At 29.0% G+C, this 20,371-nt stretch overlaps 3 protein-coding genes across 3 annotated transcripts; 1 reads left to right on the top strand and 2 right to left on the bottom strand.

Moving 5' to 3' along the window:
- Positions 1 to 8: 8 nt before the first annotated feature.
- Positions 9 to 9,764, top strand: LOC111042182. The gene is made up of 10 exons (XM_022326706.1): positions 9 to 276; positions 1,152 to 1,390; positions 1,476 to 1,693; positions 1,767 to 1,959; positions 2,028 to 2,214; positions 2,503 to 2,678; positions 5,360 to 5,671; positions 5,763 to 5,968; positions 6,027 to 6,296; positions 8,747 to 9,764. The coding sequence occupies exons 2-10, from the start codon at positions 1,154 to 1,156 to the stop codon at positions 9,546 to 9,548; spliced, it is 2,601 nt and encodes an 866-aa protein (XP_022182398.1). The 5' UTR covers positions 9 to 276; positions 1,152 to 1,153; the 3' UTR covers positions 9,549 to 9,764.
- On the bottom strand, positions 2,686 to 5,181 carry LOC111042185 (testis-specific serine/threonine-protein kinase 2-like). Its single transcript, XM_022326709.1, has 3 exons — positions 4,851 to 5,181; positions 3,239 to 3,624; positions 2,686 to 3,163 (listed from the first exon to the last, which is right to left on the bottom strand). The coding sequence occupies exons 1-3, from the start codon at positions 5,179 to 5,181 to the stop codon at positions 2,726 to 2,728; spliced, it is 1,155 nt and encodes a 384-aa protein (XP_022182401.1). The 3' UTR covers positions 2,686 to 2,725.
- LOC111042183 lies at positions 9,672 to 19,787 on the bottom strand. The gene is made up of 13 exons (XM_022326707.1): positions 19,644 to 19,787; positions 19,226 to 19,383; positions 18,839 to 19,142; positions 18,444 to 18,649; positions 18,100 to 18,253; positions 16,160 to 16,195; positions 15,895 to 16,068; positions 15,359 to 15,541; positions 14,349 to 14,477; positions 13,052 to 13,165; positions 10,306 to 10,416; positions 10,032 to 10,241; positions 9,672 to 9,971 (listed from the first exon to the last, which is right to left on the bottom strand). Exons 1-13 carry the CDS (start codon positions 19,663 to 19,665, stop codon positions 9,769 to 9,771), a joined length of 2,004 nt encoding a protein of 667 aa, XP_022182399.1. The 5' UTR covers positions 19,666 to 19,787; the 3' UTR covers positions 9,672 to 9,768.
- Positions 19,788 to 20,371: the final 584 nt, after the last annotated feature.

Genomic DNA, 20,371 nt, shown 5'->3' with positions numbered 1-20,371 from the left:
TATTATTATTGTTTATTTATTAATTACTATTATTAATTGTAGTAACTATAAAAGTGTACTGTGTAGTATATTATATACCTATAGGTTATAGGCAAATTTTAAATTACCATATATCGTTCTATATTGGGTAAGTGCTAAATGCCTTTCACGATGTACCGAAAATAAACCGAATCTAGGAGCTTATGATGTAGAATTATTTTATGGGATCTTAAGTTTGAATTTCGGTACCAGTTCTATTACGTATCCCACAAGTACTTACGAAAAATAAAAACTTCGGTAAGTAATCTGAATAATTTTTTGCAAATTGCAATGCCATGTAACTATGTAAGTCACTACTAGTGTTATATAGAATAATGGGTCATAACTCCGACTTTCCAATCAAGGGTGGGCAGCAAACTGTATACATACAATTTTTTTTTTTTTTAATTTTTTTTAAGTTGTATCAAAGGGTGACAGATAGTGCATTACATTATTATATTAGATATTCAATTTTAGAATTGAAATGTTTAAAAATATTTTTTCTATTATTGAATCATTATGAATGTAGGTAAATATTATTAAGAATTTCAGCATTTTTATTATATATTTAAAAATAAATTAAGATTGGGTCAATGGATAAATATTATTTGTTTCAAATGCATGTATTATGTTTGTTTTTTTTTGCTACAGACTAGCTGCTATATGTACCTATCATATGTCAGTGTCAACAGAAAAATATTTAAATTTCTATTTCGTCATTCCGGTATATCACAATTTCAATATGATGTTCAAATCTATAATTTATGATTACATCTATCTATATGGGTTAGATATTCAAATAGACACATGGCTGTCTATGCATATAATGTTAGGTATCTGTATAGCCATATGGTTATATAATTAACAATATTATTTCTAAATGAATCCTCTTCAACTTAAAACTCTAAAGTACATAATATATATTTGGATTGTCTTATATTTATATATTACACTTGTAAGAAGTAATACCTACCTATATAGGCTATATATACCTACTATATATTACCTACTAGTACCTATATTTAATTTAACATTAACAGAATGTTATAACTGGCATATTGTTCAATTTGAAACTATTAAAATTATTATTGATTTGGAAAAAATATGATTAATAAATTATTAAATTATTTCAGGCATGGATTCGGTAACATCAGCACTTGCAAATGTTGCTGCTAATAAAGGCGGTATTTATGGAAGTCTAGTTTATTTACGTTCCGAAATGGCAAAAAAAAATGGAGCGTTAAAAGAATTTCGAGAATATGGTGGTGTTAAAATATTGAGCAGATTATTACAACAAGTTAACCCTAAGATAACATCATTAGTTTTAAGCATTCTTGGAGACTACAGCATGAATAAAGAGTGTTGTGAAGAAGTAATTATAACTACTTAATCAAACAAATAAAAATCACTTTTAGGTATAAATATTTATGTGTTAACACCTAACATCGTTTTTGCAGTTACTTGACTATGGTGTTCTCAAAGATCTTAGTTTCATAATGAAAAATATAAATGTTGATTCGATTCACTATCGCATATTTAGGTTGATCGCTAATCTAGCTAAATCTGAAGCCCATATTCCGGCTATGTACAAACATAATATTCATAGCATAACTATACAAACATTATCAAATACTGATAGTGATCTTACAAGATATACGGCAATTCGAGCTCTTAGGTAATGCTTGGTTAATTTTGTCATACTTTAGTTAGCAAATTTGTAATTGTCAATATTATTTTTAATGATTTAGAAAAATATGGGAAAATTCATCAAAAATTGGTTGTTCAGAAATGTTAAAGTTGCGAGCTGTTAAAATAATCTCAGATTCCTTAAAATCAGAATGTAAGGAAATAGTTATGGCTGTTCTACGAGCCCAGACTGCCATTTTGTACCGTGTTTTAGAGTTGAAACATGCAAAAAATAGTCTAGACGCTGTTGTACAGGTAACATTGGAGTATAATTTATAAAAAGAATTATCAAGAACACTAAAAAAAATATCTTTTTGTTATAGATTTTAGGAAATAGTGAGCAAAAAAGTATTGATAACATATGTATTTTAATGGGATTATTACCTGAACGGCCATTAGTTTCCAAGATAATATATGCAATGTGTAGAATTCGTGATGCTTTAGGATATTTACATCAATCTCGTTTGATTGTGCATATCACTGAAATTTTAAAAAATGAAGATAACCATTGTAAGTTGCATATAATTTTATAATAACATACAATAAGTAGGTATACCAAATTAAAATTGATTGTTTTTAATAACATTACCTGTTGCATTGCTTCAGTTTTTGTATGACATAAACAGTTATCATTGATATAAAATGATTGTTTAGTACTAATATTTAATTGTTAATGTATTTTTACAATAACATAAAAACCCTTGATAGGCAAATACTTTGAATTTTTAAACAATTACATGTCTCCTTGATATACCTAAACTGTTTATAATAATTAATTTTTTTTATTCTAAATTATAGATTTGACATTATCAATGTGCCTTTTATTGCAATGTCCACTCAACCGCATTAGATTCGTTGGTATACAAGACTGGCAAAGTCTATTTTTGGGCTTAATCACCAGTACAAACCATACTTATATTGATATAGCAATTAATACTTTACCACATTTCCAATATTGCAAAGTTACAATTAAAGTATGTATCACTTAAATGATTTATTTGTTATTATAATATTTTTAGTTTTAATTTTTTGTCAAGTCATTTTTGGTATCTAGTATGTTATTTGTGTGTACCATACGTTGTGAACGTTTTAACATGTATTTAGATCCATCTTTTTCTCTATTTGAACTAGATATTGATTCCAATTGTTGTGCTATACTTAAAAATCTTGGAGATCTCTTGCTCAATATCTGTTGAGTATCTGACCTATTAGCTTTTATCTTTTTTAAGTGTTTTTGATTTATTGTTTTATCTTGGTTTAGGGCTTCAACAAGAGCAAATGACTCTTGATCAGTCATGTTGACTAATCTCCGATTCATTTTTATCCAATCGCTATTCAATATTTTATCAATTGTCCAACGCTTTCTTGGTTCAGGTTGTAAAATATTGTCTATACACATTTTTAAATTCTCACTTATTATACTCTCAACTGAGGGTTGATGTTCCCAATCTCGTTTGACCTTTAAATATTTTAATTAAAAATAAAAAAAAATTGAATAATATTTAAAATATGCATGCCATGAGTGATAATATACTTGTTGCTTATACATTAACTTCATGTTTTTTCTATTGAAAGGCATTTTCTTATTAAGCATGACATATAATACCACTCCGAGTGACCATATGTCAGATGTTTTTCCATCATATGGACGTGTAGTCAATATTTCTGGTGGTGCATAACCCAATGAACAACAATAAGTACTACAATTCAGTCTTTTGGAACTAACAAATTTTGAAAAACCAAAATCTGTTAACTTGACAGTATAATGCTCAGTGATGAGAATATTTTCACATTTTATATCTCGATGTACTATTTCCAGTGTATGTAAATATTGCACCGCTAATGCTACCTGTCTAAACCATACACGAGCCAGTTTTTCTTTTAATGCCCCATGATCAATAATGTACTGCAAAAGATCACCTTAGAAATATAGAAATACATTTTATTATTCATGATTGTAATAAACTATATTTTATAAAAAAAAAGTCAAATTCAAGAGTATAAAAATAGGAACTGGATGCGCTAATGAAATGAGGGTGTTGATCTACCAATTAGTTTAGTGTTTGTTAGTATATTTGACAGTTTGTCAAAAGCAACTATTCATGACAAAAGATAATTTGCAAAATTTATTGTGATCAAATAATACTTATTTTTGGAATGTTTTGAAATTTCACTATTAATGTTTATATTCAATAGAGAATAATATAAAACTGTTCTCATATTTTTCAAATAATATACATTAATTATTAGTGGTCTTCAAACCAAATGACTCTTGACCCAATTTGTTTACCATACATTTTATGCGACTCATGTCAGCTTTTTTAACCAAAAAAAAGTTGAAATTACTTAATGTCCTAGTATGCCATTGTAGATATGTTTTTACAACTGAATAAATAAAAATACATAATATACATAATATTATATAATATATATAAAAAAGGATTTTTTAAATTTTAAACAGTAGACCACGACAATTATGTCGTTGTAGTTGTGTTAAATATATTTTGACCTAACTGTAGTTTTGTATGGTATTGTAATGATATAAAAACACATTTATATTTTATGTAAGCTTTTGATGTTCGAATTTTGATAAAATTTGTCAAAATAGCAGAACATTGCAAATTATTTTGTTGTTAAAAATATTATATAGCATTCAATTTTTGTAACTAGAGCTTGAAAACTGAATGCAAGGTTCCTTGTAAGTAGTTCATTTTGTAACCAAAAAATATATAAGCTTAATTTTTTTCATAGCCAATTGAAGATTAATTTTGGACAAAATTTGATATTTAAACAAAGAATAACAATTTTAATTATTTTGTTTTAATTAAAATATATTTGTGTTGGAATTCAAAACTTTTACGTATATTATTATATTTTAAACACAAAATTACATTTTTTAAATATTTTCTTATGGAAACATTTATATGAAAATGTTTGACTTCTATAATTTTAATAAATATTTTAGTGCAATAAATTAAAAAATAATTTGAAATTAAGTATAAAAAATATTTTTAACATTGATGAAAAGCACTTTGACAAAAAGTGTTATTGACTAATTGTTTTTGACAAAGTATCCTTAATCTGTTTGTTTTATTGTTACCTACCTATAATATTTAGTTAATTAATCAAAGTAATTGTTTTTGTACCTCTTTCTGCAAATGCCATAAAAACAAATAATACTGCTTTCTTTTGTAAAATACTGTGTGTATATATTATATATGGATGATTAATTTGGCGTATAACATCTAGCTCTCTAGGCAAAAACTTAGAAACATACTCTTTGCTTGTTTGTCTTGTATCGATTATTTTCACTACCAAATTCAATTCCTTATCTTCTTGTATATATTTAGCATGGCGTACTTCACCATAACTTCCATTTGATATGTGATCTAATATAATGTATCCTTCTGATTTTAGAATGTTTGTTTTTGATAACTCTTTATTTGATTTCATACTTTTATTAAAAAATAAAAACATTATTGGTAAAAACTGTTGTAAAAAATGTATTTATTTAAATAATTCATTTTTTGTGAGAAAAAATAATTTTTTTCCCATAGTAATAGAATATAATAATGATAGTAATATTTATTGGCCAACGAGGTAATTACAGTAATAGTATAGTATGCTATAATATACAATATGTGTTTGATTACAGAAAATGGTAGAAAAAGGTTTGATTCCAATGTTAATCAAGCTTTTATCTTTATATGTAAAAAAAAATAAAATGCCTCATATGTGTCCATTGGAAATTAAAGCTAAATCATTAGATTATTCGACATTTGTTAGCTGTGCCTCTCCAACAACTTCATATGATCATGATGCAAGTCCTATTTGGACACCACCTAAAGATGATAACATAGCCACAGACTCGCATTCTCCATATTATTCACCAGTTTGTGAATCATTTGATATTGAGTCTGTAAACGCAGATGATTCAAAATCTGATGTCAGTGACTTTGAAGAAAAGGTGAAATAAAATTCACAATACTTCCACTAAACCACTATTATCAGTTTAACTTATTTTAATATCTAATATAAATGTATAATTCATATTTTAGGATGATGAAATTGTAGAACATTCATCTCTAGAAGATACAACAGCGTGTAAAATAATACAGTTCCTAACACATGTAATGTACATAGAAAAAGTTGTGTTATTAATGGCTGATAAAAATGTATGGGAGACAATTTTAGATTATATGCAATATATTGAAAATGGACATAACAATTCAAACGCATTAAAGATATTAGAATTTATTACTCGGTACGTTTTTCTTTTTTATTCAGTTTCACAATGTTATTTTATTGTTTTTATTTTATAGTGAAGTTCTGAACTTGAATAGTATTCTCACTGAAGAGTTAATTTTAACAACACATCGAAGTCTATGTAGACCTATTCACGAACTCGAGCTATGCAAGTATTGTATGATCCGAAACAAATTGGGTATGAAAATCATCAAAAATACTCAATCATTTTCATCAAAATTTGGAGAAGGTATTATGACTGGTATATTGGATGAACCAGATACACCAGATGCTAAACTAAAACTTAAAATATTAGTGTCTGTTCATGTCCCCCTTGTTATTCAAAGGTAAGCTGTATGTTATAGTTTCGTCACCAACAATTTTTATCTCATAAATAATAAATTACAATGACTGTTGATAACGCCATAGATAAAAATTTTAAAAATTTAGAACTTTAATTCATATTCATATTATAAGCCTTTTAAAGAAAATTCTAAAATGAGTAGTTTGAAGATACTTGGATCAGTGCTGAATCCAGACAATTTCTTTGAGGGGGGGCTCACTTTTTTTTCATTGGTGAATGATGATACATTTTAGTATTATGAATTATACCTATTAATAGGTAGTTATTCTTATTACAATTTACAATTTAGATACAACTACAAAACAAATTATAAACAAATTATTTATTTTTTAATTTTGTAATCAATTTAAGGTCACATATTCTAAATGGTATTATTGTTTAAGTTGTATTTGTCAGGGGGTGCGAAAGAAATTTCAGGGGAGGGAAGTATACCTGGATTCAACACTGACTTGGATGCAACCAGGTTTTGATGATTTTCGGTCAGGTAACACTCATATTATTTTGCCCTCTTAGCCTATCATAAGTGTCTTTTACATCATAGTTTCTAAATATTGAGCATAAATTATATTTTAGAGGTAATTTTTAAATTTCTTTACCATTTTCATTAAACCAGAAAAAGTTGATGGCAGGTATATTTAAGAAAGCATCAATTTTATTTTATATTCACTATTTATTAAAAATCATTTAATGATGATAGTTTAATAAATAATCATTGAAGAACATATCAAAATATTAAATTATCTGTTAATGTATTTATGTATTATAATAATTACTTATAAATATTGTTATAAATAATTTTTGATTTATATAGTACAATGTGAGGAAAAAACATTTTTGTGTGATAGGTACTTTTCAATTAATTAAGCATCCTGATAAAGAGTAGTCATTATCAATAGCAGATTTAAGTCTGAAATGATAGTCAACAAACACATTAGAAGTGCTTCATGTAGAGCTTATCCTCCATGAGCCCTGACATACTTGTCTACAGAGCTGCATTAGACAAATTTGACCCACAGACTTTTCTGTACTTTATACAACTGGTAGCTGTTGACACAAATTTTTTTAAGTCCAACATTCAGTCTCCATTTCTACAATTATTAACTCTTAACTATTTTCAGTCAGCTTCCTCTCATGACTTGAACGGCCAACCAAATTTTACTCGGTAACTCGCTGAGTCAATTCGTCCAACAAAACCTTTTTGGTGTAATTTAGTTGTTCCCCAGAACAAAATATAAAGATATGGGAGTTTCATCTGTATTTCTCTACTTAACAACTGTTAACTTTGCCAATGTTCATTATTAGGGTTAGACACTGATTGTACTAAAAATTCTTAAAATACTCAGTAAAAATTGATTTTAATTTAAAAAATCATAAAACATATAAAAATAATAATTTATAATTTATGAATAATAATAATTATTTAACCTAGTCTAATTCAGATATGTATTGATTATACAATAAGTATTTGATATTTTAGCCTTTAGCCTTTAGGTATTTAAAAAAAATACAACTATCTAGTAAAAAATGAAAAGTCCTGTAGGTAGTCAAACAGGTTAGGCTGAGCTTCGTTCTCGGATACAAAATAATGATCATCAGTTAATGACTTCATCTCTCTATAATATTTTCCATTTACCTTTTACCGTGTACACATGTTTAATCCATATAAAATATGCTCACATTTTAGATGTATAGGTACTAATTAGTAATTACTTATGTTTTCTTTCATCAATTTATGCTGTTCTTTAGTTTGCTGCACTTACTTAATTAGCAATATAACTATACCATCGGTTAGCTGCAAAAAAGACTTGAGGTGTTCTCTTATAAGTTACAAAGCCTAATAAGACCCTAGGGTTCATATAATGTGTATTGTCAAACTCTAAGCTCATCTCTCCAGCAAAGGCTCTTTATTGCTCATTAGTTTGGACCCTTCTTGAGACAGTCCTGTGGGACCCCTCACAGCTTCAAACTGTTATGATAGAGCGAATACAAAGGCGTTGTCTATCCTACACTAGTTATGTTCTTAAAATTCCCCACCCCTTACACGACTTTTATCCAATTATCTATGAGCTAGGACTGATAACCTTGGCCAATAAAAGAATAAAAGTTCCTTCAAAATCTTATTAGCAGTTCTGCTAATGTCATATTGCTTCTTTCCCTCATAAATGTATGTGTCCATCTGTGTCCATCCCTCTCTATTGCTCCATTTTGTATTCCTAAATACTCTACTAATTTTTGTCAGAATAATCCAATTGACTGATAAATGTGTCTGGCCAACGCCCACCCTTTATTACTTTTGTAATCTGGTTAACTAGTATCTTCTCACTTCTACTGAACTCATAATACTTGTGAATACCTAGTACTGTATTTACTATTTTGGGCCTTGTCCTTATTTAATTAATGAATAATAATGATAAATAAAATTGTATTTTTCAGCAATCCCAAACTATTGATTCTACTGTTATCTCGTTACAAAGTATATTACATGTTATGTAATATAATTAAAGATGACCAAAATCCATCGTTTGATGATGCTATTGGAGCTTTAATAGCTTTATTTGATAAAGTAAAAATTACTTTTAAAAAATCAGAAATACAATATTGTCAAACCCGAGATTGCAATAAAAGTATTATACAAAAAGAAACTACTGTAACAATAGAGTTGGACGATGGTGTATTAATAAATGCAAATAAATCCTTATTATCATTGAAATCTCCAATGTTTGAGGCCATGTTTCGATGTGGAGGTTTTAAGGAAGCATACCAAAATACTGTACGTTTAAATGATGTAAGTTCTGACTGTATCAAATCATTTTTGCTTCTACTTGAAGTATATTGTGATTGTCTTTTGCCCAAAAATGTAAATGTTCTCTTAGAATTAATAACAATCACAGATCAATACATGTCAAATGAATTATCTGAAAAAATTATTATGTTTATGATAAACTCTATTTCGGTTGATAATTGTGATATAATTTATGGATGGGCAAAAGATTTTGGTCATCAGTTAAGACTCGGGGCCAATGTGGATTTAGATGTTGTTAAATATTTGTTTACTTCAAATTCAAGATTCCCTGACCGTGTAAAAACTATCAAAAAAATTAGTAGAAGTAGTTACGGAAAACTTTTTATTGAAGATTTAACAACCTTAATAAAACGTGGATTGTCAAGTATAATAACTTTTGATGATAAAACATCATTATTTTATCTGAACAAATTACATAGTGGATTAGATTAATCTAGTAACATGACTAAATAGTTTACAGTGCTCACTAATTAAAAATTGTGTGATTGTGAAATCTCCATTTCTCAACCGGATTAAATTAATCAAATTAGCGGAACACTATATACTAAGTATATATTATATTGTATGATATTTATATTTTGTGATTTTTTTTCTTATTGATTTTATCATTGTAAAATATAATAAAGACTAATTATAGTCAAAACATAATTACTTAATACTGATTATTTATTGTTAATGTCCTTAATGAATAGATTTTATTCAAACAACATCTATTCATACTGTTAATGTCTAATGCTAGAATATGATAACTCCCTTGACTACAACATAAACAATGAGAAAACAAATTATTATTTTCTGTCAAATGTTTATTTGATGACGTTTGATTATTGTTAACATGTAATAACTGACTGTTATCTGAAATCAGGTGAATCCAAGTTAACTTAAGAATATTGTAATTAACACAAGAAAATTTACCATTTGATTCCAAGTCCATTCGGTCTGTTTTTAGATTGTTATGTTTATTTTTCATTGAGTTCCTGTACATTTTTATTGCTTCTTCATAATTTGGAGGGGCCTCGTAATCTGGTGGTGGTTCATATGCAGGTGGTTCGTCAATTAAATAATTTGAATTCACCCTTCCTATTTCTGAAGTCAGACTGTTGTCATCTAGTTGAATTCCTTCCACTTAAAAACACAACTATGGTTTAACCACATGTTAAAATTGTAATAATATTTTATTTGTACTCACAAAGTAGTTGACTGATGGATATAAGCCGATTTTGAAAATCTGTTTGAATGTGGTAACATGTGGCAATTCTATAGACTACCATTAGAACTATTATGAAGAATATTATGAATCCTGCAATGACAAAAATATGAAGGGTAGGACGTAGGTACATGTTATGGGTATGTTGCACATTAGTTATGCTCAATAAGTAACAATCTTTATTATCAATCATATCGACATATCATACTAGTATTCCATCATTTAAGTAACTATTTAAATCACTGTAATAAATTTTCAGTTTTTCTAATGAGAATCTGGTTAGGAAACCAACAATATTGATATTTAAATTTACCTACAGAAGTATAGCCACATAGGACTTTTAGGATAAATAAATAGGTTGGTAGGTATTGTATCAACAGATTATAATACCAAGATTTTTCATCCTCAATCTAAATAGGTTAGGTTAACATAACTGTGAACATCAAACACCATATAGAGAAGATATTGTGAGATATATCATATATCATTGTAATATGAAGTCTGTAGAGTAGATCGCTTATATATCAGGCCTTGAACTTAACATATTATTATAACCTATTATATTTTCTTAAAGTAGGTAGCCTAGAACCAATCGATAGGTAATTTTTTTTTACTGTAGGCCTTTAGGTGATTATTTTTTAGTAGGTTTTTTAGCCGTAGCTTAGAGTGCTGTTGATTTGGAACACGGGTATGTATTAAGAACTCGGGTGGTCACCCAACCGGGAACTAGTTGCACTGACCGGTGCGGGATATTCAGATAACGTTCTGTGAATGAGGCCTGACCCAGCCACAGATATTGGTGATTATTTATCTCAAATGCTTGGTTTCATGATACAGTTTGTCTCGAACTGTACTGTGTTTGAATATAGCGTCCCTTTGTCCTAGAATCCAGAGCTTAAATTAAAATAATAATAATACAGTTTACCGTCACCTATAGGAATATTAAAGTCTATAATCGATTGACTGTTGAACATCGCAAAGAATTTATTCAACTTGTGCGGTTAAACGTTTTACAATTTAAAATGTTAGGTCTTCAATGTACTTATGCCTATGCGTTTAGCGCTATTAACAATTAAGCTTTTTACGTTTAAAGTTATATTTTATATTAAGTACCTACCTAGTATTTGAAGTCACAGTCTTACAAAAATAACCAAAATAATACCTATATTTTTTTTGGCAATGTTATGTTTCAATTATTGATCGTTTTCTGTTACCTACTTTATCCGATGTTAATAATTATAATCGTTTATCGTTTCTGTTTGGTTATCCGTTTCAATCGTTTATCGTTTATCGTTTACCGACATATGTTATGCGTTATCGATATAAATTGTTTTTTGAATCGTTTAACATTATACTCGTAACGTTATAAAACCGTTTTGAAGCCTTGTCGGAATCAAACTTCAATAATTGATGTTAATATTTTTTCATTTTGTTTTTTAATGAACATTTCTAGTTCTTAAAAAACCCTTATTGTTTTGACAAATATTAAAATAATCAAGTGGACTGATTGACGAAATCAATTTTAAAATGTTTTCCTATCTGGGTGACGACAATTATAACTGAATAGTGAATAAAATATCATGTTTATTGTTTTCCTGCTCTCCCTCAACAAATTTTGTTATCAATCATCGGTACCTAATTAATCATTTTTTCGGTTACTCATTGCAATTTGTAACGTTGTCACATTGAATTAGTTTTTCCTTACTAACGTTTGTCAAAAAGTACTGACGGTTGGTGAGTGGTTATTTTAGTAATGAACAAAATAGTGTGTAGTGTGTACAACTGGTTGATCAATCGGAAATTGTATTCCGGTCGCATTGGAGTTAATTAATGCCAGAGAAATACTCAATAATGTGTGACTATTTAGTATTTAGTATTTCGATTTTAGATCAACCACCAGTGGTTCCCAAACTTTTATTCCATCTCCGTACATTATTATTATTTATTACTTTTCATACCTAAGTCACAGCACACTTTAGATATAGATTGTCTATTTGCCAACAATAAATAATCTACCTGCTTAAAAGTTCACGAAACACGTACCTATGTGAATATACACAGATTAGTACCTAGCTAGTAATATTAAACTTCTTTCAATATCGAACACTACTTTATTCTAGGTATTGTACGAAAGAGTAACGTTTAAATCTGTCACACAAATGTTAAAATGGTTAGGTTAGTTGGTTATAAATATAAAAAAATTTAAGTTTTCACCGCGCACTCTTTGGGAAACACTGCTATAAGTGTTTATCACAACTTATAAAAATATAGTTTTTTTTTAAATCGGGGAGGACGGGGACCATATTGCAACCTGAATAAAGTTTTCATCCTTCAAATAAGAAAAAAAATCAAAATCTGATCATTTCAAGAAGCGTTATAGTTTTTTTCTGTGATAAAAGTTTTAATATGTACTCAAAATACATTGGCTTCGACACCCTTAACTGTATTAGGACTAAATAATTATTTATCATATTTTGGTAATGCAATGTAAGGTATGTTAATTAAATACCTAATATTTAGTTTTAACTACCTATTAATTATTATAATATTATGACAATTTTAATTACGCGTATTAGGTGTTTTAATTTGATTTGTGCTTATGCTCCTTTATATTTTTGCGGCCGTAGATTTCCCTGTCTGTTACTATACTATAGGTAGATACCTACATTATAAATTATATGTACCCATTATTTATTATATATGCTACTTTTTAACTATTGCTACTCACCTATAAAACATCCCAAAAGTATGTGATAACGTTTTGAATATAAAGTGTTGTTTGGAAAATAATAGTTTGACTTGTATGCATACCAACTCTTGTCCATATAATCCGATTGAGTGTCTATACAATATAATAAACATTAAACGCTCATCGTTAGGCATTACATTATAATAATATATATTTAAATATAAAATAAATATTGAATAGGAGACTATTGAAATTAAATTCTTTCTAAAAATCTAATTTCATGGATACCCGTATCTACCTACATATTATATATTTATATCCAAGACTAACCTAACCTTTTAAGGGGATTCGATACCGTCATTTTCTGTTTTTGTCTAACACACTCGTGACATAGTAATTTAGACGTGTTTTTTGCAAATATACCAATTGATCTTATGAAGCGATAAGAATTCTAAAAACAGATTTGAATTTGTCGTCAAGTCTACTTGAAATCGACTTTCCCACATTTATGATTTTTTGATTTTAACTTCTCCGAAAATTGAAATACAAACATTTTTAAATGCTCTTTTTTAATATGACATTTTTAGGAATTTGGGGTATAATATCATAAATGTGGTAAATTCTATTTTAAGTAGACTTAACGACAAATTCAAATCTGTTTTCAGATTTATTATCGCTTCATTAGATCAATTGGTATATTTGGCAAAAAACACGTCTAAATTACTATGTCGCGCGTGTGTTAGACAAAAACAGAAAATGACGGTATCGAATCCCCTTAAGAGGACACCACATATTTATGTTGTCTTCGTCTCACAAGTGCGTACACTGAACAGATCATGTTTAATTCTTAGTTTAAAAAATTAAAGATTAGAATGGGTCGACCTATTATACAACTTGATGGTAAGTGGTAAGAACACTATATTGGTTTTTTACGATACTTAGTTAAATTTATTAACAAGTTATCCGTATATATAATACAGCGTAAATTAAAAATGCTCATAACTCACTTATATATTGAACTGTCGTAAAACACCAATATGGGAACACAGATAATGTTCTTACCATCATGTTTAATAATAGGTTAAATTCACTCTAATTGTTAAAGTGGAAGATTTAAAAGTGATCTACTGAAGGTAAATGTCCTATGTTACATGTTTGTAAGACGGAGACAATCAGACAATACACATAATCATAAGGGTGTGGCGTCTTCTTAAGGCTTAAGAGACGCTCACTGTACGTCTGTACACATAAACGGAACAATAGTATAAAAAATATATAAATAACAAATAAAAAAGTATGTCAAGTTATATTATATATCTATATGTATTATACGTACCGTGGGCTTCGAAACAATGGGGGGATTCGTCGCTGTTGTCTCCACAATGGTCAAAACCATCACATTCCAATCTGCTGGGTATGCAGCGTCCATTCGTGCACGTAAATTCGTTTGCCATACTGCATGCCCCTTAATTTTTTTTTAAATTTTGGTAAATGCACCTAACTTATTATAATTTCGGTAAATGCACCCAACTTATTATAATATGCATGTATGCTGGGTGATTATATTAACAGTTAACACCCAGCTGCTCAAAATGTATTAATGTTTTTTTTAATTTAATTATATTTTCGCTGGAACTTTTGATGCATTAAAATCCAAATTTTGAATGAGTAGATTATTAGTTCGGTACTTCAGTAAGGGACCTAAAAACACTTAAACTTTACCCCTCCCCCCTAAATATTTTTCTGGCTACGGCCTTGATAGTGACCCAGATTGGGTTTGACCAACCCTTTAAAATAGACGGATTGGTCGGGGGCACTTATGAGCAGCAAGATGCAAGATCCCACCCTGCTGCCTCTCGGCGCACGTCTATATGGGTGAAATATGTGCATATATTATATATAGTATATTATACATCAGATAAAACGCAGAAAAAAAGCCCAGGAAAAAAATAAACGTTTATGTGAACACATGTCTATTTTTTTTCTGAATTAGTAATTACCGTATGGCGTTTACCTACTCGTATAACAAAATATAATATATTAAAATGAAAATAATGTCATAAATTATTAATATCATGTGTAATTTTTGTATAAATATGTAATATGTATATCATACGTAAGAAAAGTTTCTTATTAATTGAGTATCCGCATATAAAATTGCCTGTATTCATATTATGTACTAGGTATACATGTGTTCACATTTATATTTATTTTTTTTCTGGGCTTATATTCCGTATGCTTTTTTTCCTTGGTGTGTTTATTTTGTTGTGCTTTTTTCCGTAGATTTTTTTCTCCGTCTAATACCATATAAGATAAGGTTATAGTTAACATATATGTTGTAGTTACTAGATTGAGCAAAGGCTGTGTAGGCGATTTCTAGCCGAGAACTGGAATTGAACGTTCCCGTCAATCTGACATAATAGCCAACTTCGATAGCCACGTCTAATTCTGTGCGACGAGATCCGTTAAACCATTGCAATAAACGTCCGTTGGAAGTGCGCCCTTCTCGGATGACCAAATTGCTCTCAACTAAATAAGGTGCATATCATGTAAAATCGTATAATAGTGTGGCTTATTATTATTGAACTACAATTAATCTCCTGAACACAAACCAAATAATAATATAATATGAGTATACCAGCACCATATGGACCAAAGTTTTGTGCGGGGAGAGGGGGTGCAGAATTATTGATATTTATCGCTTGAAATTAAAAATTGTAATTAGGTATGTATGCGGTATAAAAATTTGTGATATTTACTCGGTTGAAATTGTAAAAGGTCACTCGAGATTTTTGAACAATCTAATATAGAGTACCTATACACTCCTGATATAATATGTATATGTATATTAATATATTATACACACAATCTAATTTTCTTACCTAGATGTTTCAACGTTATGACTTTCATGTAAAAATGTTGTGACTTCAAATTATAAAGTTTGTGCGATATTCGAAATAACCAAATACAATCAAACTGCACATCTGGTTCGTACTCTTCCACCATTTGCATCATTGTAATAGCCCCACCTTTATTTTCCACGAATCCACCACAATCTTAATATATATCAATGAGTTAAATAATATAATATAGAACCTTTATACATTCAAATACTGTGTACAAATCATATTCGCTGGTATCACTTACTCGTATTTGGTTTTAAAACAGAACTTTTGACGTTTCCTGATAAAAAACATATTAATTTATAATTTATAAAAATTACAATCTTAATCACAGGTCAGATAATTTTTTAGGTAAAAAAAATTATGGAAAAAAAATATTTTATCATGCAAATATGTAAATAATAATTAAGATACTACTATAGGAATAGGGTACCTAATTAATTTGACGGTAGGGGTATATATTTTTTTGTATTTGGTAAGATAGCTCAATTACAAAGATTTTTAACCTACGTGAATCTAATAACTATAAACAAAATAAATATTTAGTGTATATTATAATCACTCGTATACAGGTATACTACTATATACTAGGTAGTCATGTCTTTAATTAAGTACCTAATGATAAACGTTTTTTGAAACATTTATTTTTACTTAGTTAGTCATTACAAGAAAAAAATATTTTAGTATATTGAAATACTCAGATAAAAATTCTACTTAAGAATGTAAAACAAAAACGCATGTTGTCATTTAAAAAGTAAAAATGTATAAATTAGAATGATGAAAAATGGTAAAAATATAAATATCGTATCTGAACGATTATATAATATGTTATTTGCAGCTGTGAGTCTATATAATAGTATATGCATAGGCTAGGCCACATTAAGGGGGGTTTGATTGCACCTGGTGGGCGGTGGCCAATTTATGGTCTTTGTGGAAATAGTGAAAAACATAATTATTGTAATGTTAGATGTTTAAAAGGCATAAATTAGTTCATTCAAAATTCACTAAAGAATTAATAATTATAAAAAAATATTGTTGAAAAAGTAAAATTGTATTTCAGTTTTAATTTATGAAGAGAAAAAATGTTAAATTTACAAACCTAATTTTGCATTTACCCCAATATATTATACGTACAAGATATTCCTACAAAAAAGCTGATTCAAAAATCACAATATATTATATCATGTTATATTATTTACACCTTGTGTCCTATGCAAGCTATACGTAAATGGAGCGTTGATTTGTTGGACAAAAAATAAAATAGAATATACCTATAATTAAACTGAAAATGGGTAGAAACAGAATTTGTTTGCCCCAGCTCCCAGGCGGTCGTCGGCTTAACTAGGAGGATGACCTAACAATATAATATCTATTTTGTTATGATCAATACTTCTTATTTCGGGTTATACTAAGGTAATTACCAAAAACAGCATATTTATCGGTAATTGGTACTTTCGGCGAATCTAAATCAGAGGTTCCTGTCCTATTTGCAATCATAGACCACTAGTTATGTGATAGGTATACATATATATTATAATGTATAGCTTACAAAGTAGAACTCTAGACTATTTATATCTGTACCGCGTGGCACGTGGTTTAAATACTTCACAGTACACCGAACATAGTTTAGGTTTTTTAGGAATACAATACAAAATGTGGAACTGTAGGTACCGTTCGTATCAAAGACAGTCAGTGGTGTGTACGTAGGGTCCAAGTGTCGCTCAGGCAACATCTTAAATGTAATCTGGTAGGTATTCATAGAAGAAAAATAAGACATTTTATAGGTTGGTATACAGTATATTATGAGGGTTGGGTCACCTAAAATTATTTGAGCGACACCAATTTTTTTATGATGAAGACAGTGACATGACACAATAATAGGTACACACATGCCATTCGGTTTATGTTTAGTAATTACCTCGGCATGGTATTTTTTGCAACAGTGATAACTACTAAATCATTGCATAGGCACCGTAATAATTCTCAAATACTGCAGGATACCAATATAACTATCGGTAAACGTATACCGAACATACTACCAGTCCTCATACTAGATGCGTTGTTTCCCTACGTCTCTACATGTATAAATTAAACAGATGCCTGGCCGGCTAGGTTAAATTTTTATTTTCGACTGTAATTTTTAATTAATATTATAAATTATAAACAAATAAATGTACTACTGACCTCTAACGTAGGAGTATTGTGCCTTGTACCCAATTGAAGATCCAGCATTAGCAAAGAATTTAATATACAACATTGGCCCAGAAGATATAATCACTGGTGGTCTAAATGTTATACCTCCAATTATTCCCAATCTCTTTCGATTTGAATCGTAAAACTATACGTACGAATAATTAAAACAAAATACTAAATCACTATCAATAGTAAATGATTTTATTTTAATTTAGGTACCTCACAAAATATCATTAAACTTCTAATATACTAATTCGAGATTATAAAAGTTTACAACTTGGTAATAAAGGTATTATTATAATACATATCATGTCTGTGGGCTAACCTATACTTACCTCAACAATTGATTCTTCGGAAATTTGAAAATCCACGAAAATTAAATGTATCAGACACTCATCGGTGTATGCCTTACAATTGATCACCTGTTCAAATGTCAAATCATCTGGATAAGACATCGGAAAGAACGGAGTACTGATGTATCCACCGAATAAAATATTTGCAGAGTTGAATTCTGGTTTTATTTCCACTAACTGAATATTTCCTACGATAAGATACATTATTTAATAATCTAGATTCTAGACGTTGGATAGTAAACATCAGTTATAATATAGGTAATCAAATATTTAACTAATGGCTAATACCATTATAATACTTTTTTTGTGGCATCAACGGGGGGGGGGGGGTAACCCCCCCCCTAGACACACAATTAAAATAGGTAAAATATACTCACTGGTAATCAAGTACTCAGCTGTAAATGCGTGGTTATGATACGGATGTCCGTTGATAAAATTTAAATTTACTTGACTGGTTAAAGACTTGTAATGAATAGACGAATTCTTCACAGTGCCATTGACACATTTTAGAGACCGTGCCGAATATGGTGGTTCGAAGATGCATATGGAATTACAAACAAGATCCGTTTCACTCGAATTATTATCTGCAGTACACGACAAGTTCACGTCTTTAAAACGTAAGTTGATCATACACGACGGACATGCGATAATGCGCAGAGAACATTGTTTGTAAAAACTTTCCTAAAGCAGCATAGATAGAAACATTTATTAGAAAATAAAAGCACATTCAAAAATTGTTTATGTGCGTAGTAATTTCAAGTTACATTCAATTTTGGGCGATAGATGTCGTTTTTGGCAAATACAATTCCTCGAGATCCAATCGCAGTATAAACTGTTTTTTTATTGAATGGCCTACAGATGTCATACCGTTTGATATTTAAGGAGAGATCGATAGATTGAAATATCGTCATCAATAAACAAGCTGAAATGTACAAAAAAATATTTTTCAAATAATACATTGGTACGAAAATTAAATACGTATCTTTTCCGGTCATTCAGGGAGACGAGAGGCTCATATCTAACGTTTATAGGTACCATCCCGTTCATGGAAATTGCGAGTACGTCATGACATGTATATTCAACAAGGGGGATACATTTATGTATATATATATATTATAGTTAAATGTCTATTATGAAAATAATGTATAAAAACATACAAATTTAAAATAAAATTCCACCTACCGATATACACCAACTGATCCATCCCAGTCAACGTGGTTGTTATTCTACTACCTACGACAGTACGACCTACCTTTAGTCATATTTTATATTTAACAAATAACAATGGAACGATATAAACTGACACATAGATAATATACTGAATTAACCTAACAGTTAGTATAGGGCTTCGACTACGTTGTTATTATAATTATATATAAAAGGTTTCTCTAAGAAAAATGACCTTTACAACGACGCATTATTGATCCTTATATATTGTTAGTTTTTTTTCCAATTCAATGGCAATAATAAGCTTTTTGTATAATACAATACTAATCAATATAACTTATACGATACTAACTATATATTCATTTTCAAAACAGATATATAGGTAGGTAATTAATGTATATGTTTACTATTCAGTCTGTCCACGATAAAGTGAAACACTCAATAGTCAATAGGTAATAAAAATTGTTATCTGGTAAGTGGTAGGTGCGTACTTACCTCAATTTGAAGTTGTACAATTTTTTAACCATTTCATTTTTTTTTTAATCGTATTTCAAATTCTTAGCGAAGCGAAGCGATGAATGTATTGATTATACAATAATGTGAGTTTTATTTTTATTTTTGTGTCTGTTATTACGGTTTGGGACAGTAAAAGTGCTTCGATTTTGATCAACGGCAACTCTTCTGGTAGGATATTGAATCTTGTTGGTGCATTCGGGAGGTCAAAATTTAAGATTCCCAATAGT

Source organism: Myzus persicae, unplaced genomic scaffold (assembly GCF_001856785.1).
Source record: "Myzus persicae strain clone G006 unplaced genomic scaffold, MPER_G0061.0, whole genome shotgun sequence".
In the NCBI taxonomy this organism is placed as follows: Eukaryota; Metazoa; Arthropoda; class Insecta; order Hemiptera; family Aphididae; genus Myzus; species Myzus persicae.
This window is presented reverse-complemented; position numbering and strand designations above follow the sequence as displayed.

Excerpts from the sequence above, each read along its gene's own strand:
- LOC111042183 (XM_022326707.1), bottom strand. The coding sequence starts at position 19,665 with ATGGATCAGTTGGTGTATATCG. Across the intron at positions 15,542-15,894 it reads CATAACGTTGAAACATCTAG|TTGAGAGCAATTTGGTCATC; the intron begins GTAAGAAAATTA and ends CACCTTATTTAG. Across the intron at positions 14,478-15,358 it reads CACAGCCTTTGCTCAATCTA|GGGCATGCAGTATGGCAAAC; the intron begins GTAACTACAACA and ends AAAAAAATTAAG.
- LOC111042185 (XM_022326709.1), bottom strand. The coding sequence starts at position 5,181 with ATGTTTTTATTTTTTAATAAAAGTATGAAATCAAATAAAGAGTTATCA. Across the intron at positions 3,625-4,850 it reads TATGGCATTTGCAGAAAGAG|GTGATCTTTTGCAGTACATT; the intron begins GTACAAAAACAA and ends TATATTTCTAAG. Across the intron at positions 3,164-3,238 it reads AGTTAATGTATAAGCAACAA|GTCAAACGAGATTGGGAACA; the intron begins GTATATTATCAC and ends AAATATTTAAAG.
- LOC111042182 (XM_022326706.1), top strand. The coding sequence starts at position 1,154 with ATGGATTCGGTAACATCAGCACTTGCAAATGTTGCTGCTAATAAAGGC. Across the intron at positions 1,391-1,475 it reads ATAAAGAGTGTTGTGAAGAA|TTACTTGACTATGGTGTTCT; the intron begins GTAATTATAACT and ends TCGTTTTTGCAG. Across the intron at positions 6,297-8,746 it reads GTCCCCCTTGTTATTCAAAG|CAATCCCAAACTATTGATTC; the intron begins GTAAGCTGTATG and ends TGTATTTTTCAG.